The sequence below is a fragment of the Pseudoliparis swirei genome, chromosome 10 (genome assembly GCF_029220125.1).
Source record: "Pseudoliparis swirei isolate HS2019 ecotype Mariana Trench chromosome 10, NWPU_hadal_v1, whole genome shotgun sequence".
Taxonomy (NCBI): Eukaryota; Metazoa; Chordata; class Actinopteri; order Perciformes; family Liparidae; genus Pseudoliparis; species Pseudoliparis swirei.
This window is the reverse complement of record NC_079397.1, coordinates 13,133,458-13,159,812: the sequence shown is the minus strand read 5'-3', so window position 1 is coordinate 13,159,812 and position 26,355 is coordinate 13,133,458. Positions and strand designations below refer to the sequence as shown.

Sequence of the window (26,355 nt, the reverse complement as noted above, 5' to 3'; positions counted from 1 at the left end):
CAAAGGGGTGTAACCGTGATTTGTAATAACAGCCATAACTTTAAAAGGCGATAGCGTCACTGTGATACTAATGCATGGCTCCTGCTGGCCCGTTTGAAGGCAAGATACAGAACAGATATCCTCTATAAACTCAAAGAACTGAAGGCAGCGCCAGCCACAGGCTCCGCCCACCTGACTCTTGGCGCTCAGTAACCAGAGTTCATTGAAGCCAAAGGGTTGCTGCTTCCAGCTGTGACATGGAACACACTTTATCCAGTTTCTCCCTTTGCGTATATTTGTAGCATGACTGTCAAACCTGTTGTGGTTTATGTTTCATCGTAAACGTTCTTCTTCTTGTATTGATGGTGCTGAGGGCAGACTGACCTCCACGCTGAGAGACACCCAGAGATAGTTGTGCTGCTACCACAAGAGACAGACAGAGATTCGGTGTTTGGCAGTGCAGAATCAAATGCAAAAGATTCATCGCAATATACAGGATACCTCTGGACATCACACCTGGGTCACCACAGAGTGCACGACCATGTTAGTCACACACATTGAAGGAGGTTTTTTTCACGAGGTTAAACAAGCTAAATAAAGGCCTTTAAGTATCATTACCTCCGCCATGATATCACACACTATATTAAATGGTTCGGCGGGTTCAGCTTCCAGTACGACTTTGAATGACCTGCACTGCATTAAGTTGTAATAGTGGTTTTAACCTCCTGACCCAGGTCTGATCGGTAGGATGAAGAAAAGAGAGTTACAGTACAATACACTTGTACATCTATACACTGGGGGACACATTGCGTTGGTTCTCCTTAACCCTCCTGTTACCTTTAGGGTCAATTTGACCCCATTCAATGTTTAATGTCGGTGTTCCTTGGGGTCAATTTGACCCCAGGCTGTTTTTCACTTTGTTAAACATATAAGAAATATCAACTTTTTTATTTATTTAAAGGGCTATTTAGGTAGTCAACAAACAAACATAAAGTACCTCACACTTAAACTTGGGAAACAATATTAATTCTAATAATTTTCTGGAGGTTTTAATTGCTGGGGTCAAATTGACCCCGAGGGTAAAATATGTTAGTAAATGTAAAGGTAACAGGAGGGTTAAACACTCAAGTAATTAAACTGCAACGGGTATTGGAGGTAAAAAAAAGAAGACAAAAGAACAGTCAAAGTGAATGTCCGTAAAGCCACGCCCCCTGAGGTTACCGTGACACCTGCAGATACCGGCGGCAGATTTACCACTCACACATATTGAGGAGGATGATAGGAGAAAGTTAGAAAGATGGTAATTTAAGTCACTCGTTACCTAGCAACCATTCATAAAGCACAGCCAGAACAACCTGAGCCCAGCCAGATTGCTTGGCTGGGACTTCCTGCTGTAATGAATGCCCAGTTACACTTGGAAAAACAGAAAGGTGGGAGTGTGCCTGAACAACAGCGAGGAGAAGAATCTCAGAACAGCAATCTTAAAATAGGCTTTATGCACCTAACCCCGATATGGATTGAAATGGCGAATACCAGATTACATAAGGTGTACGGGGATGTTCAGAGGGACTGCGGACTGGGTTTTGCTGTTGTGTAAAACCAAAAGTACTTCATGCACGAAGAAACCTGCGATGATAAATGTGTGTTGTCAGCAACAGTGGGTGCCATTTTGCTGGAGCAGTCTGTTGTTTCCAAGCAGCAGTCTGAAGCCTTTTGATGCACTGAAAAGCAGAAAATACTGTAACGTGGATATTAAACGAAAGATCGGATGACTTACTTGCATTTCAGCAACACATTGCACAAATCATCATGGGTTTATCATCATGTATGTAACCCGAGCTGCTCTGTATCCCCATATTGCTTTGCAGCAGCTGATGCTGACGGTGAATTCTGTCATCCTACTGAAACCGTATCTTGTGACTAATGCAACATGTAAGTGAGGAAATAAATCAATGATTTATATACGGCATGTTTACTAAGTTGAGGGGACATTTTCTTTTCCATTATCTGAAAATGTGGATTATATTTGTGCTGCTTTATAATTCAACTACAAGTAATTGGTCCTTCAGAGCCCATAAATAGAGGCACAATGACAGATTGAAAGATGGATCATAACTTTTTTTGTTTTCTGCTCATTAAAAGACGATAGGAAGCTGAATCAGAGAGGAAAGGCTTTTGAAGACAATCGCATGATAAAACAACAAAAGGACACACACACACACAAACACAAACACACTTTAGCAAGTATGTGGCTGATTGAGGCTGATTGAGCGGGAGCGAGGGCCCCGGCAGGAGGCCAACTGTTTTGGGCAAATTACAAAAATGACTGACACATTGCCTGTCAGCTTTTCCTGTGACGAGATGCCGCATAACACACACACACACACACACACACACACACACACACACACACACACACACACACACACACACACACACACACACACACACAGTGCTTCTCTTGTGACAGGATGGAGGCGATGGGGGAGAGAGCAGACAAAAGGCAGAACTGTGATGCATTTCAAAGTGAACAATTCCTGCCATTTCTGTTTGAGGGATAAATCACAGACAGTTGGTAGAACTGATTCAAAGTGCAGAATGAGGACTTTATTTGACACCAAAAAAAAGGACTAAAAATAAGACCTGGGAGAGAGAGAGAGGGTTCGGGGGGGGGGTCTTTGGTGGTTGCGGAAGCTTTCTGGCATCTGTTCAGTGTTCCAACGACAGCTTATTGAGTTACAGGAGGTAGAAACAGTTTTGGCCTGCGTCCGTATCTCTGACACAGACCCAGGACGTCATGGTTGTATAATAATTCTTTGGGAGAGAGAGAGAGAGGTGTTAGGAGAACAGTGCATAGTGATACATCGCTGATTAATATTTTAGAGAGTCCTCTGTTCAGTGAAGTGGAGAGAATATGAAGAGGACTTTCTGCCGTAGTGGGAGGATCTTAAATAAACTAGGACATGAGGACACACACTGAGACGTGTTTCCGAGGAGGAACCAGTTGAGAGGTTCTTCATGTTTCAAAAGGAAAATGTCCCTTTCATTTCGTGAAGCTTTACAAATAACTTTTCTTCATTGCACCTCTAAAAATAGAACGTGAGTGCTTTGATAGAACCTGTGCACTTATTGCACTGTGCAAAAACATACCTCTTTCATAGTTATAGCTTATTTTTATGCTTTAATGTGTGAAGTCCTTCCTCGTTGTGAGAAATGAGGTGATAACGCGCGTCGGCAGGTCTCCAAGACACGTCCAAAGATTGTGTCACCAGTCAGTCCCTCCATGTGACTCCATCTTGGTTTATAATATTTCAAAGTGAATCCTGAAAAGACTTCAAGCAAACCTTGATTTCCCAGCTCTGGTCTCAGGCGTGTGATCCTACGGTTGTGAACAGTGAGCAACAAACATGCGTTACAACTCAAGCTTTAATGAAACAATATCAATTGATGCCGAATACATGTCTTCTGTGGTTCTGGCTCAACGTCTGATATAAAAAGACACTTCTCATTTGAGCATGTATGCATTACGGGTTATCGGATCCAATGTTTTAGGAGCGTGACTCAGACTAGAAATTAAAAGTCAGCATTTCTCAGCCGCTGTGGAGTCAATTTTGGTAATCACTTAATACGTCGTTGCCAAGTCTCCCAAGTTTATGGAGTTGCAATTTTAAATTACTAGAGTATCCCTTTAACGACGCTTATATCCATGGCAACAACCGCTTGGCATAGAGGACGGAGTGTGGATTCTTTCTTTGCAGTGAAGATGCTGGAGGAGACGAGATTATGAAGAGTTCTGTTTCAGTCGCGTGGAACAATAACACATTAAAGACTAGAATGGGCACTCGGTAGAGCGCATACCTTCGCATATCACAAGATTGGGCATTGAATTATGAACATGTTGGCATTAGTTGCATGCCAACTGGATACAAATTAACAGCGCTATGGTAAAAAGAAGATTTTGACCTATCATGACCTTGACCTTGACCTTTGACCCGATTGATCCCAAAATCTAATAAAAAGGCCCCCGGATAATAACCAATCATCCCACCAAATGTCATGCGATTCAAGAAGATTTGACCTTTTCATGACCTTGACCTTGACTTTTGACCCGATCGATCCCAAAATCTGATCAAATGGTCGCCGGATAATAACCAATCATCCCACAAAATTTCATGCGATTCGGTTTTAAACTTTTTTTGTTATGCGAATAACACGCATAAAAATAAAAAAATAAAAAAATACACGGTGATCAAAACATAACCTTCCGCATTTTCAATGCGAAGGTAAAGATGGCACTCTTAACACCCTTGGATATACGTGCAAAACAGAAATAGTTTTATACGCACAATAAATCAACACAACAGTAATAGTACATTTAGGATTTTAATATACAGTTTTCAAGATAAAGTTCTTTGATAAACAAAGGGACAGTTTTTTTGGCTATATAAAAAGCTATTTAGAAACCAGTGACTAGACTTGGAGAAATTAGTGGCCGTGTGCTTACATGTTCAGGTATCAAATACAGAAACACAATTTTCTCAGAGTGAAGAGGAAACTCACACAATTCAGAATAAACGTCTCACTGACTGATTTACAAGAACCACTTCATCAATAGATCGAACCACGTTACTACACACCGAGCCATTTAGAATGAGCTGCGCTCCAGGAAAGATGCAGCGAAAGAGAATAGGTTTCAGGAGGTCAGTGTACGCTCGTCACATCAACAAAAGAAATGAAGAAAAAGTGGGATATCGAGACTTAACTAAATACAAAAAACTCTTAAAAGTCCTTTTAATGGGTAGAAACTGAGCTGGTGCAAGGGCATACACACTGAGATCCCTGGACAGGTTCACAATAGCCCGATATTGTTGGTCATAAAAAGTGTTGTCAAACAGGCTGCAGGGCATTATGGTGCTGTGGTGCTTTGTTTCTGCCCATTTCCTTGATAAACTCAAAGAACTGAAGGCAGCGCCAACCACAGGCTCCGCCCACCTGACTCTTGGCGCTCAGTAACCAGAGTTCATTGAAGCCAAAGGGTTGCTGCTTCCAGCTGTGACATGGAACGCCCTTTATCCAGTTTCTCCCTTTGCGTATATTTGTAGCATGACTGTCAAACCTGTTGTGGTTTATGTTTCATCGTAAACGTTCTTCTTCTTGTATTGATGGTGCTGAGGGCAGACTGACCTCCACGCTGAGAGAGACACCCAGAGATAGTTGTGCTGCTACCACAAGAGACAGACAGAGATTCGGTGTTTGGCAGTGCAGAATCAAATGCAAAAGATTCATCGCAATATACAGGATACCACTGGACATCACACCTGGGTCACCACAGAGTGCACGACCATGTTAGTCACACACATTGAAGGAGGTTTTTTTCACGAGGTTAAACAAGCTAAATAAAGGCCTTTAAGTGTCATTTCCTCCGCCATGATATCACACACTATATTAAATGGTTCGGCGGGTTCAGCTTCCAGTACGACTTTGAATGACCTGCACTGCATTAAGTTGTAATAGTGGTTTTAACCTCCTGACCCAGGTCTGATCGGTAGGATTAAGAAAAGAGTTACAGTACAATACACGTGTACATCTATACACTGGGGAACACTTTGCATTGGTTCTCCTTAAACACTCAAGTAATTAAACTGCAACGGGTATTGGAGGTAAAAAAAGAAGAAGAAAAAAGAACAGTCAAAGTGACTGTCCGTAAAGCCACGCCCCCTGAGGTTACACCGGCAGATACCTGCGGCAGATTTACCACTCACACATATTGATGCAGTGTCCTTCACTGAGTCTTTCATTCGGACAGAAGCAGCCACAGAAGACTGTCGATTTCCCCGGATTAAATAACGGATAAATAATGGCAGCTGTAACTAGCTCACTCACTCAGCTTACCTTTGCAGGGTGAGTTAATTAAAAGCGCTGTCTCCAGCTGGATTTTGTATCTTTCCGTCTATAACTTTATTTCAAGATGGAAACCTAAATACGCATTTGATGGCTCCATACGTGATTATGGGCTCAACGCTGGAGGACAGGCTCAAGTTACTGAGCTGCCTCATTTTGATTGGATAACTATGGATCCCTATTGGAAGGAGGGGTTTAGGAAACAGTCAATTGTTGTCTTGCCTTCGAGATAATTGACCGTCTTGAGGTAGCACTTCATTTTACAGTTATTACAGGAATTGTAAGTAAATAATTGAAAATCAAAAACTACTTGGTATTTACTAACTTTACTGTGATTATTGGTTCAAATATATCATTTCTCTATCCGGCAGTTGTACAGTTGTTTACAGTTGTTACAAAGCAGCATTGGCACTTGGTTGTCATAATAATTAAATGATGCTGAAATGACCCAGTACTGATAACCACAGTCCATGTTAACATGTTACATCTCATAACTAATTATCAGTAATTAAATGTCTTTATCAACGTAATAATAAAAATATGTAAACACGACTTAATTATTGCATCTATTCAAGTCTCAACACTATTTATTACAAGTAGTTATCTTTTCATTAATCAGGACCTGGTGTAAAATAAAGTGTTACCACCCTCGTTGATAGAAGGTTATCTCGTCTGTATTGCAGCTGCGTGAAACTCAACATTGATTTTTATTTTTTTTATTCCTGCACCCCACTAATGTCCACGTATTCAACGGCAATCCGTCTTCTTGACCAAAAGAAATATCGTGCAGTTCAATTACTTGAGAATCTGAGTGAAACCGATGGATTTGTTGTTTACAGCGCATTCATCATAAGAGCACCAAAGAAAGTGTACACTATATATATACAGCCCAACGTGTAGGGCGTGACATGATGCAACAGTGTAGTGCAGATATTTATTTTGAGTCCATCACTTTCAATTATATTCCACGGCTTTATGTTCCATTACTTTCCACTGAATTCATATTCTCTCCATTCAATGTCATCTGCAGTGTTTCATTCGACTCTATTTTCACTTCAATTAGTCCATTCCGAACCTTTTTATTCCACTCAAGTCCGTGTTTATGTATCTCTGAGACCAGCCCAGTTATGATTTTAGTTACCTGGATATTTGACAATATACAGTGTTAATGTTGCCGTGTACCTTTGGATCCTCCATTCCGCCGTCCTCTGGTTTTTTTTCCTCTTTCAAACGGTCGTACTGCAGAGCGCTATAGTTTAATTACTGTAAGCCTTGTTCCCACGTGTGCAGCACTACACGAACTGCACTATGACAGCGGCTGCGCTCTGGATTCCTAAAGGCTGTATCAGACCACACGTACAGCTGGATGACGTATCTGAGTTATTAGTCAAGGTTGCACCATATGATTATTAGCCAATCCCCATCATTTAAACAGTGACACATTTAGAAGGTGTTTGGCATTGAATATATATCCCTTAAGATACAGGTTCAGTACAGTTTCCCGTACATACATATTATTATTAATGGTGGCCAAATCCACTTATCATCTTAAACTATTCTGTTAATTTTAACACATATTAGGACATAATCTGTACAATTATTCCCATATGTGTGTAAATAGTTTGACCTTTTCCTGCCACTTCTAGCACGAGGCCTGCGGGAAATAATGATGTAATCTAGGTCATTTAAAGAATGTAACTTGATTTAACTTGTGTGGAACCAGACAGTCATCCCAACTGTCCAATGATATTCAGGCATATACGGTCTACAGCAGGGACGTTTGTCAGTTTTAAAGGTTTCAGGCAGGATTGCTAAAAATATGTACTGACCCTGTTTTAAGAGGACTCCAGGGCACGAGTGAAAGAAGACTTTGCTCTTTGTTAGATTTCCTGGGTTATGCAGTTACTGTAAGTACGGAATTATTGTAAGGAATGAAGGTTGAGGATGTAGGACACTGGTTGAATGGGATTATTCAGTGTCCAACTTCCTCCACGCACCCATTTAAACATGTGACCAGACTCGGTAAGGCAAACCCTCCCCGAGCGTCGTCTGCCACAGGAGAGGGAAGTCATCCCTGATGAGGAATGTCGGATCAGCAGTTGGAGCCGGCGGGTGTGTAGTTGCTCAGCTCCCTGCGGATGGTGCTGAACGGCGACAGCTCCAGCTCGGTGGTGCACTCGTGCTCGTTATCGTCGCTGGCGGTGGCCGAGGAGGGCGCGTGGTTGCAGCAGCAGCAGCAGCAGCAGTCCAGGAAGGCCCTGCCCAGCGGGCGGCACAGGAGCAGCAGCAGCGCCGGCGTCACGGCGGCCCGGCAGAAGAGCAGCAGCTGGGAGAGAAGGTGGAGGACGGACATGGTGTGCTCGGGGACGCCCGCCGCCATGTACGTGGACACGATGTTGCAGATGTTCTCGGGCACCACGCACGCGCCGTAGACGATGGCCAGCGCCACCACGGTGCAGTTCATCTGGCTCTCCAGGCGGATCTGCTTCTTGTTGCTGCGCACGCTGGACTGCTCGGCGCGCCGGATCTTGCGCGCCGTCACCAGGGAGCACCCGATGGTGAAGAGGGTGGGGAGGCAAAAGTAGCAGCCGAAGCACCACCACAGGCGAGCGCCCTCGTAGGTCAAGCCCAGCACGTAGAGCATGTCGGGGAGCGAGGTGGATATCCGGATGATGCAGCGTTCGACGGGAGGCTCGCCGGGCCTCCCCGTGTCCTCGACCACCAGCTGTCTGATGAGGAGCTCCGGGAGGGCCAACAGGAGAGCCCCGATCCAGATGACGGCCAGCTTGGCGGTCGTGGAGGTGCAGTTCTCGATCATCTCGTAGTACATCTGGACATTGGTGGCCGCGCGGAAGCGGTCGATGCACAGCGCGCACAGAGTGAAGGTGGTCACGCCGAGGGAGGCCACCTGCGGGAACAGACACATTGAAATAATCTCTTCGTTAACCACTTTGGACAAGGTTTTTTTATTATTATTATTACGTGCTCTATAAATAACCTGGACTGTAATCACTTAAAGTGCCAGATGAGCTCGCCAGGTCCCCAGTCTTAAATGAAGAAAAAATAATTACAAGGAACTGACAAAACGATCTCCTGGGTAGAAACTGTCTTATATCTTGCAGAATGTGAAGGGAGGGCTGTCGCTGAAGTAAACAAGCGGATGTCGTTGCATCAAACGCAAACAAAGGCCTTTCTGCCCCAACAACACGTAAGCAGACGGCAGGGCACACAGGAGTGACGTCGGCCTTTCAGGGGCACCTGACACTGCTGTAATTACAACCAGTGGAGCAACACAAGCACAATGGCAGGCTGTAAACTGCTATAAACACTGTGTAGCATCTCTGAATGGGTGGGTGTATGAGCGGGCGACGGGGTGGATTAAAAGCACCGCACTCATTCATTCCTGTGTCTTCATCCTCCTCCTCGTTCAATGAGTCTCACTAATTAACACACTTCCTAAACATGTCACTGTTTCCTGCTAATGTTTCTCTCAAAACTGTCATGTCATCAAACTAATTGCCTCCACATTCTCAAATGTAAAATAATGTGCGAGTTGTGAGTAAGTGAGAACTATTTCTAAGCACCGGAAAAGCAGCTGTTAGATTATCAGTCATTGTTGGCAGGGTGCTAAACATTTCTCTGAAAAGCTGCAGTGTGTGTGTGTGTGTGTGTGTCTGTGTGTGTGTGAGACGTGTGTGCATTACTTTTTCAATGTTTTGCCTCGAGCACCACTGCCTGTCTCACATTACTTACCTTCAGCCCCTCTGACTCTCATCACTTTTCTCTCGCTTTGTTTTACTCTCTTTACCTCCTCACCCTCTGTTCCCCCGTATTCATCCCTCCTTCCTTTCCTCTGTTCATATCAAATTTAATTACAACAGCCAGCCTTCCAGATGGCCCCCCGTGAGCCACGGCCTTAGAAACACATACTTTCTAGACCGATATAGATGTACACACTGCAACATGTTCTGTGTATCTAGGCCTCTCTCTCTCTCACACACACACACACACACACACACAGACTGACCCTATGACACACATGGTTGCCTCACCAGAGTAATGAAGGCAACAGCGAGGGATAAGTGGCGTGGATAAAGCAGGAGCATGCTCCAGCACTATGGACTGTTATCAACGTGTATTACGTGTCATTACGCCTCAACCTTGTCGATGTCGTTGTCGTGAATTGTTTGGAAATTCAGCCAAAGCAAAACAATTATTATTCATTAGCTTTTTAAGCAATGCATTTTTTCCTTCTTCTTCTTCGGAGCAATTTGTGAGGAGATTTAAACCAAGCATATTCTTGTTTATTCCCTCACTAATCGGATTAGGCCTTCGGGTGATTTGGGCAGGTGAGTGCACTTTGCAGATGTTGCCGTCTTGCACTCAGTTACCCGTGCTTGGAAAGTCAGGCACGGAAAAAAATCGACTAAATGCAGGAGACTGTGCTGCAGTCTTAAAAAAGGTAAATTGTAAAGGGCTAAGAGTCAATCACGCTCATGTTGAGTTCAAGGCTTTGCTCTTCTTTTGGGACAGAAATCGTGTAAAAGAGTTTGTTATTACATGTAGCCGTTGAAACTGGATTTTGACAGCTTCACCTCATCTCCACTATGAATAAAACACAAACCAGCTGATACCGACACACGGCAATTCTCCTCTCTTCACTCGTGTGACTCATCCGTTGGTTTGGATGCCGTTCACTGAAAGTGCTCTCTAGTTATTTCTCCACTCCACGGCTAATGCACTATAACACGGCACGCTAGCAATAGATTTTTACGATTTAATGGAGAACAACGAGCTGTTTTTGACACCTGGTTCTTATAATAAAAAAAAGAATTGCAGCATCCAGAGAAAATGAAATTGTTTTCTAATCATATTAAACTGGAGTTGTGACCCACTTCTTACCCAGTACACCTGCATTCTTATATGGTGGCTTCAGTGGAACACACACACACTCACACACACACACGGACAGGGTGCTTGCACATTGTGCATATTTCATGGCTTGAACAACAGTGCTGAAACAGTTTTAGAGGCTGTCATGGAAGACCCGGAAACCCAGCTTTGATCAGCGTGTTGGGGCGGAGAGCGAGGGCAGGACGAACAAGCATAGCTTTGTACGAGAGGGGAGAGAGAGAGAGAGTCCAAGAGTCGGGCCTAGGGCGATGACGCTGTGTGTGTGTGTGTTCTTTTGTGGAAGGGGGTTATGCAAATAAGGGGCACAAGAATGGCAAGGAAAAAGAGTGGGAGAAAGAAAGACATGAGTAAATGGGAGACGATAGCAAAAGAACACATAAGTGAGTTAGAGACGGTCCGATGTGACAGAAAGAGAGAAAATAAACCGACATCTTCAGAATGATGCCAATGTTAATGTGGCAAAAAGTAGCCTTTGCTCTGTCATGTTTATATTAGTTGCTGGCAAGATGCCTGGCATGTTTGCTTCTGGGTGTAAAGACATTTTTATTTTTATTTTTACGTTTGTATTTTCTGCCCCCGTTTGAGGAAATACCCGAGTTCTAAGTGTTGGATGAAAAGATACCACTCTAATGTTTGTTAACCCTTGTGTTGCCTTCGGGTCATTTTGACCCGATTCAATATTTAACCCTCCTGTCGCCTTCGGGTCAATTTGACCCGATTCAATGTTTAATGTCGGTGTTCTTTCGGGAGTCAACAAACATAAAGTACCTCACACTTAAACTTGGAAAACAATATTAATTCTAATAATTTTCTGGAGATTTTAATAGCTGGGGTCATATTGACCTCAAGGGTAAAATATGTTAGTAAATATAAAGGTAACAGGAGGGTTAAACATTGAATCGGGTCATATTGACCCGAAGGCGACAGGAGGGTGAAACATTGAATCGGCTCAAATTGACCCGAAGGCAACACAAGGGTTAAATGAATAAAAGGCAGCTTAGCTTAGCCCTACCTCACCAATGACCACGTCACATCTCTTGTTGTGGTCTTTTGGCCAAGCTAGCTGCTTCCATGTGCTAAGCTAAGCTAAGCTAAGCGGCTGCAGCTTTACAGAGATGTGAAGTGGTATCAATCCTCTCATCTACCTTTCAGCAAGAGAGCACATGTGCCTATTTACACACATGTGGGACGATGCCTTACATATACAGTGTTGTGAATAATCTGTAAATCGTGTTGTCATTCCAACAATATTTTTGACACCCTCAATTCAAACCAACTCATAAAAGATGATAAACGCTTGTGACGTAGGCTACCGTTTTTCCCACTTGATATTATAAATTTCTCCTCCACCTTGGACTTCAAAGGGAATAAAAGAATAACAAGGCTTTTCATCTACAACACATGTCTGGCCGTCTATCTGCACAGCAGGTGTTTTTAATAATAGCCCATTAACTTCCTGATTAAAGGTCCTGTGAGCTGGTGGCACAAAGACCGCTCGTTATTAATTGGGTTTTAACAAGGACACACACACACACACACACACACACACATAACACAGCCGACGGGACAAAGGGTTATTCTGCAGTCCTATTTCTAGTTGCAGTGTGTGACCCAGTGCAAGCTCCAGCAGACCATAACTCTAACCAGAGAGACCATGCCTCTGACAGCCACCATCCGTCTCACAGCTGGGCCGTGTGTCTGGCAGAGACAGGAAACGGATGTATGCTGTACGCCTGCATGCACAGTTATAGGTGTGTGTGTGTGTGTGTGCGTCCACATTTATGCAGAATTATTATTATTTTATTTCATTGTGGGTGTGTGCATATGATTCCACGTGTGGTTGCCAGATATGTATGAGTGAGTGAGTGAGTGTGTGTGATTATGGCAGATGCATGGCTCAATCCTTCCTTGTGGGCTGAAAAATATTTTTACATATCTCTCTTTGTTAGATTGTATTCTGTTTTAGCCTCACTAGAAGAATCTCAACACAAATTCCCCTTGTGTGTCCTAAGCTTTCCACAATGGTTTTCAGGAGCCGGTCATATATCTCATGATCTTCTTCAGCAGATGGAATCGTACCTGTTGACTACTTTAACCCTCCTGTTACCTTTACATTTACTGACATATTTTACCCTCTGGGTCAATTTGACCCCAGCAATTAAAACCTCCAGAAAATTATTAGAATTAATATTGTTTCCCAAGTTTAAGTGTGAGGTACTTTATGTTTGTTTGTTGACTACCTAAATAGCCCTTTAAATATATAAAAAAGTTGATATTTCTTATATGTTTGACACAGTGAAAAACAGCCTGGGGTCAAATTGACCCCAAGGAACACCGACGTTAAACATTGAATGGGGTCAAATTGACCCGAAAGGTAGTTCCAAACTTGGGGAAAAACACTGATTGGTTGTTTTGAGTTTCGACTGGTTGATTGATCGCACTCACATGTCCGTACGGCACATTTGAAGCCGGTTAGCTTAGCGAGAGTCTTGTCGTCACCGGGAGGTTGCCAGGCAACCAGCCGGGGGACGACCGTGCGATCGAAAGCTCCACAATGGACCGTGCGCTAAATTTGTCTCGTGTTTCCAAAGTAAAGAACAAACTTTCACTCAATTGAATTCTATTCTCTGCCATGAACAATAGGAACAGTCTCCACCAGCCGGGAACGGAGAGCCACAGAAATCTCAAGGAAGTAGGGCGAGCCCTCGTAAATCATCATCTCTCTTGCTTGAACTACATTAACAGCAACCATCCATTACAGTGTTCAACTCTATTCTGTGGCGTTCTGCCATTTTGTGTCCTTTACAGTGTGTCTGAGGGAGCTTCTTCTTCCTCTTCCGTCCAATTATACCCGGACCTGTGGCAGATTGTTCCGGGATATTTACAAATTAATTCCACTCTTAATGTCCAGGAGCTGCTGTCTAGTTCTTTACCGCTGATAGATAGATAGATATATACTTTATTAATCCCCAAGGGGAAATTTGTCGTCACAGTAGCAGCACCAATAAACTAAACACACAAAAATAAAATATAAAAAACAGGGATGAAAGATATAGGAGTATACAAAGTAAAATATAAAATAAAATATATATGTATATATATAACATATATGCATACACAATACACAATACTAATGACAAATTAAATTAAATATAAAAATATTAAATATAGACAGTGTGCAAAATGCAAAGTGTGTGTATGTGTGTCGTGTAAATGAAATGTGTGTGTATGTGTGTAGTGTAAATAAATGAAATGTGTGAAGTGCAGATCAACATAGTGTCACTAAATACAAGTGTTATCTTCTCTTCTGTCATATTCCATTAGGGTTGGCTACTGGCCGGTTTGTTCCGTGTTGATCTCAAACTGATACGCAGTTCATACTCATTTCGCCAACACACTCAATTGAAAATGGTAATCATCCAATGAATATTTCACATTTACATGGATAATTACCAAATTGGTTAATTGCATCCAACAGCAAGCCTAATCGTTGCTGCATGATGTTGTGTGGTCTTTTCTCATCGTTCAAAACACGATATTTACTCAACCGCGGACAAAAAGCCGACTGAATACGCTCACCATCATGCATTATGTAGAGGCGCTAATTATATACCCCGATACATTTACATATCTTACAATTAACTCTCATTCGCATGTCTGATAGACGGGCGGAGGCGCGGAAAGGGCATGAGGCCGGATGTGTTTGTGTACTCGTTTTGTGTTTGTGTGTAACTGTGTGTGTGTCTGTCTGTAACTGTATGTGTGCATTCAGCGCTTTACCCTAAATGTGTGTGTGTGCCAGAATGCTCCCATTGGTCCTGGCTAGGACGCGCTCTACCAGGACTGGAGTCGTCAGGACTGGGGGATGTGTGTGTGGACCCGCACGGGAGGACATCTGGTAGGTGGGGGAGGAGACCAGGGGGGCTCTGGAGAGGGCCAACGAGCTGATCCTCCCTGTCCCCCTGAGCTGCACATCCACCGAGCCCTCTCAACAATGGGCTCTCTCCCTCCCCTCTCTCCCTCTCTCTGTGACTCTTGCCTACTCCGGCCGCAGGTGAATCGTCTCGTTGGACCCTGCAATTTGCTTACCAGCCTCATGGGGAGTGGACGACGCCATCATCTACCTGCACTGCGAGCTCAGTCGCACCTGGGGACCCGATGTCTCTCTGAAGTCACTTTCTTTGATCCAGCTGCTGCTGAGTGAAGCTGCGCGTGGCCGTGGACGACGCCCACCATCTCTGGATCACTGACTACCTCACAGGCAGACGAATGGTGTGTGTGGAACGGATGTGGTCAGTGTTGGAAGCCCACAGTGGTGGAGGAGTAAGTAGTACTCCATGCCTCGACAGCCACGACGAAACTGGAAGGCCAACATCAACGCTGCAACAAGAAGGGATGAGTGACTTTTTTCTTTTTCCTGAAAGCTTGATCCTTCAACGTGTGCAGCAAGTGTGTGAGTTTGCTCTAGTCGGTTGTGGCCAGTGTGCTGCACTTTGCCATTGTCTGCTGGGGGCAATCGAGGGCGGTGACACCAGCCGTCTTAACAAATGGACCCTCTCCACCCACTCCACCACCTACAGAGACAGGGAGGGTGCTTCTCCCTCTCCTCCGCTGCCGCAAGGAGAGATACAGACAGAACATTCCTTCCGCCGGCCTATGGAGGCTCCGACAGTTTCACCTCTTGCCAGATCACCTAACCCTTCTTATATTTTGTGTTTTGTTTTTTCTTGTGTGTTGCTGCTACTGACTGATACAAAATTCCCTTGGGGATTAATACCGTATGTACGTGTGTGTGAGTGTGTGTTCCCCTGGGGGCTTGCTTCTAATCACAGGTAGCTGATGCAGAGAGAGAGAGAGAGAGAGAGAGAGAGAGAGAGAGCGAAGGCCATCCCACCCATCTGGAGGATCAACACACCCTACTGACTTTGTGTGTGTGTGTGTGTGTGTGTGTATATGTGCTTACAGACAAGATATATAGACAGACATGGGGATGGATGTACAGTATATAAGTGTACACAGTGAGAGACTGGATATGTGTTCATCGACTTAACAGTAACTATATCTGGTTATTGTGAAAGTTATATTTTTGGATAATCGGAACACCAGCAAGAAGAAAAGTGTTGATGCCTTGGCTCTCCGGCTCTTGTGAAATGGCAAAATATTCCTGGATGCTACACAACCATGCATACTGACTGAATCTGGATTTCTGATTGCAAACTTGAAAGCGTGTGTGTGTGTGTGTGTGTGTGTGTGTGTGTGTGTGTGTGTGTGTGTGTGTGTGTGTGTGTGTGTGTGTGTGTGTGTGTGTGTGTGTGTGTGTGTGTGTGTGTGTGTGTGAGAGTTGGAACAGTGAATATGTCAAGTTGATGTATGTCCTGCCATTACCACCAATTCCAATGGGTCTACCTCCGGCCCTCTGTGGCTCCATGCAGCTCTCTCTCTCTCTCTCTCTCTCTCTTTCTTCCTCCCAATCTATGGCTCTCTCACTTTCTCCAGCCTCTGTCACTCTCTGTTTCTTTCTCTCTGCCTGCCGATGCACGCTGTGCCACAGCAACGTCAGCCCAAGGTTTCAGACTCAGGCGCAGTAAGCCTGTATGTGTGTACGGAGTGCACAGACCAGACAGTTATTATTATTATCTATTACAGAAACGAATAATGCACAAGAGAACATGTTTGTGATGACATATTACGTCCCGTGTGTTGCACGTACTATTGATAAGCCATTATTCTTCAGACTTTGTAGCATAATATTGATATGGCTGGACTGTCAGTGGAATTACCACTAAACCACTAAAGAGACAGACAGTGAGTCTGTAGAGAGCCGGAGATTCATGTCCCATGATGGAGATTTGCAATTAGCTGTTAATCATGTTTTTAGCTTAAAGGTGAGCTTTGCAACAGACATCTCTCTCTACTAATGGGCGTAGTCATTAATAATTGAGACATGCATGATAACCATATATATAGGGTTTTACAAATCTGAGAAAAGGCTATTTAATTATCCATATTGCATTACATCTACATGCCCTATGCATACTTCATGCATCGATATTTTCAGGTACCATATCGTTCAAGAACCATATTTGTTTGTCATTTACTACCATCATCTCTTTTGAACACCTGTGTTTTTATGCTCCAATAAACTCAACCGATAGACATCCGCCAATAAAGAGCAATGTTGCGTAAAAAAAAGGTACACACTGTCATGTCTCGTCGGTTGTGTTAAGTTTTAGGTTTAATCCTGTTTTCCATGTCCGCTTTTATTTTGTAGTAACTGTCCTCTCTCGTTTCAGAAACTTTATTTCCTGCCCAGGTGTTTCCTCGTTAGTGTGATTGTCTGCTCCTCCCCTGATTGTGTCCACCTGTTCCCCATTTCCTCATGTATTTTAAGCCGGTGTCTACCTGTGTCTTTTTTTTAATAAATCCTTTTGTTTGCCCTGAACATTGGAGTCGTGCTTTTGGGTCCTGTTTTTTGAGTCGTGACACACACTTTGCATTGCTGTGAAACACAACATTCTATACTTGCATGTTCAGATGGTGATTCGTAAGCAGCTCTTTATTTGGGGGTAATGAGACAGAACAACTCTGCAGCACGGCTCGGAAGCAACCCAAATGGCTGGTTCCCCCCTCTGTCTCGTAGAATGCTTCCTTCACTGGTTGTTTGTCACCTCAGCCTCCTTTCCAGGATTATCCTAATCAACAACCAGGTGCAAAAAGCCAATTATTGCCCATTAGTTTTGCCTGAATTTGCGGCTCTGTGCATCGCTGCCTATAAGGTCGTCTGCAATGACATCAGCAAGAAGCAGGAGCGTATTGGAATTACCAACACTGTCTGTAACACACATCTTTATCTCACAATGTCCCCGTCCCGTTCTCTCACATCTCACACCTAGAATTGCTTAATCTTTGAGATTTGGACGATTCCCTGCTCTACTAAACACTGAATAAAACAAGGTTTACTCTCCCAGGGGACGCTGATGCATTATATACCATCTTCAGTTTATGCACGCATGGACACGTGGAGCTGGGCTTCATGTTTGTGTCAGTGTGTTGTGTGTACATCCAAGCATTTGTGTCTTTATTCCAGGCCAAATGTTGACATTCCCCATGGCTGAATTTGGGTTAAGTGGAGAATAACGTCACTCCATGGGGTGACTGTGTGTGTGTGTGTGTGTGTTTTTCTCAATGTTCCACAGGGAGAAAGTGAACCCCAGGCTGCATTACTCTTGGCCTGTTTGGATGCAAGTACACACACACACACACACACACACACTAGCAGGCCCCAGTGCACACCTCCCAATAGATATACACTATACAACACACGTGCACAGAGACGAGTGAATTCCACCCCTCCACAAACACATTGCATTAAGAATTGCTTTTGGCCCATGCAGTGTAAGTAGGTTATTAAAGTTATGAAAGAATATCCCTCACTCCTTGGGTAGCACCTATGCAATAACACACGCATTCATTAAAACATACCGCAAGCACTCAGCAGGTGCGCTCAAAAGAAAAAGCAAGATTGCAGAAAAAAGAGACAACGGTGCAAATGCAAGCAATTACTAATTGATAGTGATTTTGAATCATACAGCTGACTGACTGTACCCCACTTGTATGTGACTAGGAGCAGACTTGGGGTTGTGACTCCAAAGCATATTTATATTTGTAGTTGTGACCTATTTTCTTGCTGAACAGTGGTATCATTCCCAAACTGAGCTGCTTTTCAAAAGAACAAGGCAAACGATTGGATGTGGTGAAAGTCTCTTTCACGCCGGAATAAATATGAATTTATGATGCCGCTCCAGAAACTGGTCTTCACATCTGTCTGCAATTAGAAGCGATATGGAAACTCAAAGCTCAACATACCCAAATTAGTCAGGTGTGGACATTCTTGTATCACAGTTGATTGGAAGATAACACCATGGTTGACCGGCTCATATTATCCCTTCATGACGTGACAGGCCTCCCTGTGGTCACCGGAGGGCGTCACCTGTTCCGGCTCACTGCCGATGGAAGCTGTCTCTCTCCCTATGACTTGGTCTTTTCTGAGTTTGATTACATTTTTCTGTCCCCTTTTTTCTTTGCTCGTGCCGGCCACACCGCACGTCCATTGCTTACGATTCGGTTGGATGTTTAATTCATGATGTCTTTGGGTTAACCCCCAAAGAATCCTTAAAACCCTGAAACATTGTGTGTGTGCGGCCAACCCCTCTTTGTCCCTCCTTCAGCTCGGTTGCGACGAAGGCTTTTCAAGACGAGCTTAAGACCCACGAGCTTGACTGAAGACATTCACCTGGCTGCTGCATCTGACACGGCGCAATGACGGCGAGCACACACACGGTATCAACATGGCGTCAACAACAACAACAATCTAGCATCCATCCATTTCTCGTGGACTGAACAAACAAAACGAGGACGAGGAGAGACACAGTGTGTGTGTGTGTGTGTGGGCAGGAATACAGGTTGCCAATAATAATAAGTTGTATCAACTATATGTGTGTACAGTGAAAGCAACAGGAGAAGACTTCTGTTGTATAAGTCATACTGAATGGTAGATATATGGTGTCGACACGCCTTGAGGGCGAGGTGAGGCGCTCTCTCTCTCTCTCCAGTAGCAAGTGACAACAGAGTCTCCTTGTTATTGGCTGAGGAGACAGTCAGGGCTTAAAACCCGAAGCTCAACTCTTTAATTACATTTCCTTTGGTAACGAGAGGGTGAGACTTCATTAATGCAGACAATGTACAGAGCTAAAGCAAAGTCACTGTCAGACTGTGTACAAAGTTTATTTTCTTTTCAATACATGAGTGCAAATATGATTTGAGAGATGTTTGCAAGTTCACGGTACAAAAGGCTAAAAAAGGGATAAAAAGAAGATGTATTTCTGCTGTAGGAGTCAAATTATGGAATAATGTTGAAATAGAAGTAAGAATGGTGAACTCCTTTTTGTTTTTTAAGGGAATTATTTAGAAAAAAATCCTTGACAGTTATAAATGTAATTAAAAACGGATTAATATGGAAGATGTATGTGGTAGTATATAAATATATTTTGTTTTTTATCTTGTTTATTGTTGTTTTTTTGTTTTATTTTTTTCTTTATTTTATATTAATTTTCTGATTTATTTTTATTTCAATTTAGGATAGGAATTTATAAGCATTTTTTTGCTTCTACCCATACCTTTTCAGTCTCTCTTTTGTATTTTTTTTATAGGATAATATTGTATTGTATTTGATTTGAATACAAAATACAAAAAATACAATTTTCAAACCAGTTGATTGGTGAGTTTAACCCTCCTGTTGCTTTAGGGTCAATTTGACCCCAATCAATGTTTAACCCTCCTGTTACCTTTATATTTTCTGACATATTTTACCCTCGGAGTCAATTTGACCCCAGCAATTAAAACCTCCAGAAAATTATTAGAATTAATATTGTTTTCCAAGTTTAAGTGTGAGGTACTTTATGTTTGTTTGTTGACTACCTAAATAGCCCTTTAAATATATAAAAAAGTTGATATTTCTTATATGTTTGACACAGTGAAAAACAGCCTGGGGTCAAATTGACCCCAAAGAACACCGACATTAAACATTGAATGGGGTCAAATTGACCCTAAGGTAACAGGAGGGTTAAGGGACACTGAGCTATATTATTCATCTGTCAACACTGCAGATGGCAATGCTGCCTGTATGCATTGGCTTCAGAACGCCACGACCATATGCTTGAATAGTCTCTGAGATATTCAGAGAGAAATGAAGTAATAGAGCGATTCATTTACCTCCACGTAGGGCACCACTTTGCAGGTGAATTCCCCCAGCAGCCAGGACTTGGTCAGTTCATGAAAGACCACCATGGGCAGGCAGAAGAAGATGAGCACAAAATCCCAGACCGCCAAATTGGCCAACAGCGAGTTGGAGATGCTCTTCATGTAATAGTTCTGGCACACGATGCACAGGATGGCGATGTTGCCGGCTATCCCCACCAGGAAAATGACCCCGGAGACGCACATGATGGCATAGGCGCCGTACGTCTCACTGGTCACCGGATAAAAAGGGTTCTTGATCTCGTCCCCGAAATCCTGCGAGCTGGGAGGGGTGATCGGCGTGGCATCCCAGGGGTTCTCCTCCCTGAACGTGATGGACTCGGTCCTCCTGGTGAAGAGGTCAAAGGGCATGTCGGTGGAGGTGAGGGCCACCGGCTTGGGGATGGGTTCCCACGACGACGCGTGATGCTGAGCCAAGACCCCCGAGCTTTTGTTCAGCCGGATTCTCCCCCTCCTGAAGGCTTTCTTCTGCTCGTCTTTTGTGCCTCTCCTGTGCCTGTCTCTCTCCTCGGGACCCCCTCCTCCATCCCCCCGGCCCATTGAAGAGGGCTTAGCCGCATTGTAGTGTCCACCTGCTGGCGTCCCCGTACTACTAAGACCGCCATTCAACTTTATCCGCTTATTGTGGTGGCGCGTCGGGACGGCGTTGTGATCCTCCACGGGGGTCCCCGTCCGCCTGAAGTCGCGTTTGTTGTGTCCGATTCGCCTCGTTTTTCCGGCAATTACCCTCTTCCAGGGGTGAGTGGAGTTCAGGGGCCCTCGTATAATTGCCCATTGCGCCTGCAGCTCCGCTGAGGACGCACCTGTGGCGTAGCCCGAAGAGAGCGCGCGGTCCCGGGCTTTGTGTTGGTGGCTCTCCCGCGGTGACCCGTGGAAAGTCCTCGCAGAGTACGCGCGCACTTCTCCATTGTTTCTTAGAGATAGAAATACGTGCGCGTGCGCTAACAACACAAACAACGTCCTCGGCGGCAGCATCTGCATGGTCCAGGGAATTAGTGAGCGCAGATGTAATCCTTCACGAGTGCATCTTCATGCCTCCTCCATTCAGTCAACACCCATGTTGGAAACGGCTCGGCGGGGAGTTCACGGCTTCAAGGAAACGGGATGCAAACTTGTAAGTTATATCCCAACGCCGTGTTGTCTTGCGCTATATGCAGTAATCTCCAAATCGCTGCCTCACTCCCGCTTCCAAAGTCTTGACATTACCGAGCAGGACACCGGAGCCCGGATCCAGAGAGAAGGAGGAGAAGAGAGGCGGAGGAGGAGAGGAGAGTGCTGCATATCCACGCACCCAATCCGTAGCTCATCCAGTTTCCAGCTGTGGGTAAAAGCATCAAGGGAGTCTCTCTCTCTCTCTCTCTCTCTCTCTCTCTCTCTCTCTCTCTCTCTCTCTCTCTCTCTCTCTCTCTCTCTCTCTCTCTCTCTCTCTCTCTCTCTCTCTCTCTCTCTCTCTCTCTCTCTCTCTCTCTCTCTCTCTCTCTCTCTCTCTCTCTCTCTCTCTCTCTCTCTCTCTCTCTCTCTCTCTCTCTCTCTCTCTCTCTCTCTCTCTCTCTGTGTGTGTGTGTGTGTGTGTGTGTGTTAGTTTAGTGGGTTGGGTCGGCTGGCGGCAGAAGCAGCGTCAATGTGGTGCAGTCCGGGTAAAGCCCCCAAGGTTGTGATGCACGGGAGTGAGAGAGAGTGACAGAGAGGAAAAGAGGAGGGGTGGAAATCTCTCTGTTTCCCGTCCCTTCCTCCTCTGCGTCCAGTGCCTCGCCTCCTCTGCTTTTCTCTCGGAGAGTAGGACCGCGCGCGCTGGAAGAAAATGCACTCCCCTGGCGGCTAACCCCGATCTGTCACTCCTCATCCATCACGGAGCATCCAGCAGCCCCCCGAGCAGACTACGGCTACAGCCCCCCCCCCTCCCCCAGGCAGACAAGCCAGCCACGCCCGACACAACGTGTGAATAAATATATTAGGCTACACAGTTTCTTTATTATTTTATTTGGCGCCGTCATATCGCATTACGCACGAAGCCATTTAATCTTCCTCTCTGTGTTAAAAGAGAATCGAAACAGCACTGTCAGTGAGAGACAGTTGCACTTGTTATTAAAAGTACATATCTTCTTCCATAAAAAGGATGCCTGAGGCCATTTCATTTCCGTTCACAGACACTTGACCATGGCCTCAGGGGGTAGGCTTCATCAGGACGATGTATGAAGGACACCTGCAGGCCTACACATGTGTTCTGAAACGAGAGGAAACATAGGTGAGTTAAAGTCTAATTATTGTAAAGTGTATTCTGACCTCTCGCTGTGATAATACACTTTCACTTTGGCATCTCTCAGTATCTTACTGTAACATCTCCACTTTGATAATGTTCTCAAACTAGTAAATTGCTATCTAGAGCAGGGATTCCCAAATGGGTTGCTCTGACCTTGTACAGCTGTTATGCAGCTTGGGTGAAAATGGACATATTGTAGAGTAAACATTTACCACCACATGGATGCATGGTTTAGATTGAAAGCCAAAAGTAATGTATAAAAAAACAGAAAAATAAGCTGAAAGTAAAGGCAATGATGAAATAGTTTGACTATTAAATGATAAAATGAAAGTTATTCGTTCAAATGGTGAGAGAAAAAACAAAAGAAATGAAAAACTAGCCATTGGTAGCTATAGCAGTGGTTCTTAAGCTTTATAGTGAGATCAAGGACTCCTCAAAAGAAGTGCTTTCAAGGAAATGTGTCAATAACAAACCACCCGCAACAACCTGTGACTAAGTCGACTGTACGTCCAGTAGCTCAATCAATAATGCAAGACACTCCCCGACTAAATGAAATGAGCACATTATGTCTCAAGTGCTCTAAGTGCTGCTCCAAGTGAACAGTTCACACTCTCAGACCACACTGCAGACCGGGGGAACCGACCACACACCACACCAGATGTGCACACACACATCGAGGTATGATATGATATGATATTCCTTTATTTTTCCCGCAATGGGGAAATTAAAAAAATCACAGCAGCGGTGCACATCAGAGCATCAATGAAAATAAATATAAAACAAAAAACAAAAAACTAAATACTAATACTAAATACTAAATATACAGGGGGACCGACTATATCTGGATTAAAACACAGATTAGCACTTCAGTGGCACTTAAATAGCTCTGATTATGGTACTTTTGTAGTTCGACTATGTTGAGGAAATGTTACTTTCTGTATTCTTGTTATTCTTCGTTTGTACTCTAGGTTGAATGCACTTATTGTAAGTCGCTTTGGATAAAAGCGTCTGCTAAATGACATGTAATGTAATTTTTATTCTTTATTTCAGACGCCAAGTTCCATATATGACCACAGAGTCAAAAAGGTCTTCAGGAGTGCTCCCTGCAAAATGTACATATTTCTGTTCATGTTTTGTCCCAAAAACATACACAGGTACTGTGGAGAGAGTGAATTGGCACTTAGAGGACATCTAGCTGGTGACCTTCTACATGAAATAGGTGATTGGAGCCAATTCCGACCAGCAGAAACACACACACACACACACACACACACACACACACACACACACACACACACACACACACACACACTCGCAGCCAAGTTTCACTAGGGGGGAGAATACTCAAGATAGAATACTGGAGCGGTTCTTGCCAATATCTTCATCTGACCTGGATTTCATGTAAGAGAAGTTCTCCATGTAAACTTTGGATGGGCCTTGTGGCAAAAGTGAGTAAAATAATATCCATGGAGGGTGTGTGTGGAGAGTATTTGTCATCCGCTAACTTTTCTCTGCGGCGTGCATTTGTCGAGTCCCGCATGGTTACTTTCAAATGAATGTAAGCGGTTGATTTTTTTATTTTTGCTCCTTTTGGTTCCAAAATAAGTCCTTTACACGTGAGCCAATCCCGGCGAGGCTGCACTCGGGACACGATCAGCATCCTCTGGGCTTCACAGGTTAAACCCGACTAATTACACTGTGTGTCTGACCTTGGAAATACCTCCAGAGCAACTTACGCTACCATTCTAATCAGCTGGAAGGCACGGGGCAACACTCCACATGTAATTATCATGTGTGTGTGTGTGGTCCGTGGAGACTCTGCTCCTTGGCGTGTGTGTGTGGAGATAAAGAAGAGAGGCTTGTTCCCAGATGTACTCATGCATGGAACCACTCAGCTATTCAGACACAGAGGGACATCAAGGGCACACACCCTGCCTGTACTCACTTGAAACTAAAATATTAAGGACACACAACAGGACGCGCACACACACACACACATACACGCATAACCACACACACACACAGTGAAAGTCTGGAGTTTAGTGGGGCATGCAGGCGGCAAGAAGAACATACTAGCACCATGAAGACTTCATGGATTTTACTATAAAGGTGCCGTGTGGAATATAAATTATATACACACACACACACACACACACACACACACACACACACACACACTCAACTCTATGAATGGAGTGTTAATCAGACGTAAACAGTCTAAACAAAACAGACAACAGATCCCCAAAACACAAGCAGCTGCGTGAGGCGTCATAAAGAATTATAGATGCAGTCAGTTCAATTAAATCAGATTTCAGTGTGGGGAGCTCCGGTGGGGAAACAGTTTTCATACTTTCACTCATCTGAATGATTTACACTTCCACCTCCGCGTCGTCTTGTCTGTAGAAGTTAAAGTTCCAAATAAATCAATCAAGGAGCGGAAACTGTATTCATCATGTCGTGGCACTTTTTAAAGTGTAACTGTGAAATCGTCCCGATGAGCGCTCAGGATGAGTGGGAGAGTCTTTTACTGACACAATTGTCAACTTTTTCTTTTTGGCTCTTCAATGTGATTTATATTTCTGTCTTTCCACTTCTCTCCGTCCAATATCCATTGACTGTGATGCTTTTATCGCCACTGCTTACACTCTCACACAATGGGCCGTTATTCTGAGAGCTGTTCACCAAACCCAGTGTCATCCTTTGAGCTTCAACCCTTCATGATGAATGATCTTCCACTAGTGTCGTCTTTAGGAGGCTCTCAGTGGTGATGGCTGTTTACCAGGCGGTTGCCACACGCTAAATATTGTATAGCTCAATGGCGCCATCTGGTGGTAGTTGACGGGATCGCAGGAACACGGACATTCTCGAAGAGAATTCAAGTTAGAGGCTGATTTATTTTCTAATAAACTGACACTATAAGGTACGTGGTTTCCCCAGTCTTCTTTATTTTACTCCTTCTTTTTTCGTCTCCTCCTTTAATCGTCTAATTAGCCCACATGCAGCCTAATGTATTTGCTCTTGGTTATTGGCTTTAACTTCCGCCCACCTTTCCCCTTATTTGATTACTTTCCTGTTGCCCCTGAATCTCATGCCAGCTATGATTGAGAGCATACTTATTCTACCATTACAGGGGGAAGGATAATCTCATTTAGCTTTCAAAGTGCGATCAGAGAGCAGAAGCAGATGTAGTTTTAAGGCAGAGATCGCTGCCACTGCTCCTGATATAGTGGACATGAGTCATGGAGGGCGGAGACACAGATGTACTTTATGACTTGTTGGACCGTTGGACATTTAGTTGACTAACACATGTTTACAGTGTTATCCTAAAGAAGGGGTACATATTGTGGGGGGCATATGCAGATATATATATATATTGAAATTTGGTCTGTGTTTTATGTATTTTGGGTTGTTTGATCACATCCGCATGTCATGTCTTTCTTATTGACTGCAAGATACATTTAACGGGTAGAGATAACATTTGATGG

General features: G+C 44.0%; 1 protein-coding gene across 1 annotated transcript; it reads right to left on the bottom strand.

Annotated features, from left to right (window-relative positions):
- Positions 1 to 4,348: 4,348 nt before the first annotated feature.
- Positions 4,349 to 21,774, bottom strand: gpr37b (G protein-coupled receptor 37b). Its single transcript, XM_056425415.1, has 2 exons — positions 20,566 to 21,774; positions 4,349 to 8,788 (listed from the first exon to the last, which is right to left on the bottom strand). Exons 1-2 carry the CDS (start codon positions 21,589 to 21,591, stop codon positions 7,973 to 7,975), a joined length of 1,842 nt encoding a protein of 613 aa, XP_056281390.1. The 5' UTR covers positions 21,592 to 21,774; the 3' UTR covers positions 4,349 to 7,972.
- Between the last annotated feature and the right edge of the window lie 4,581 nt (positions 21,775 to 26,355).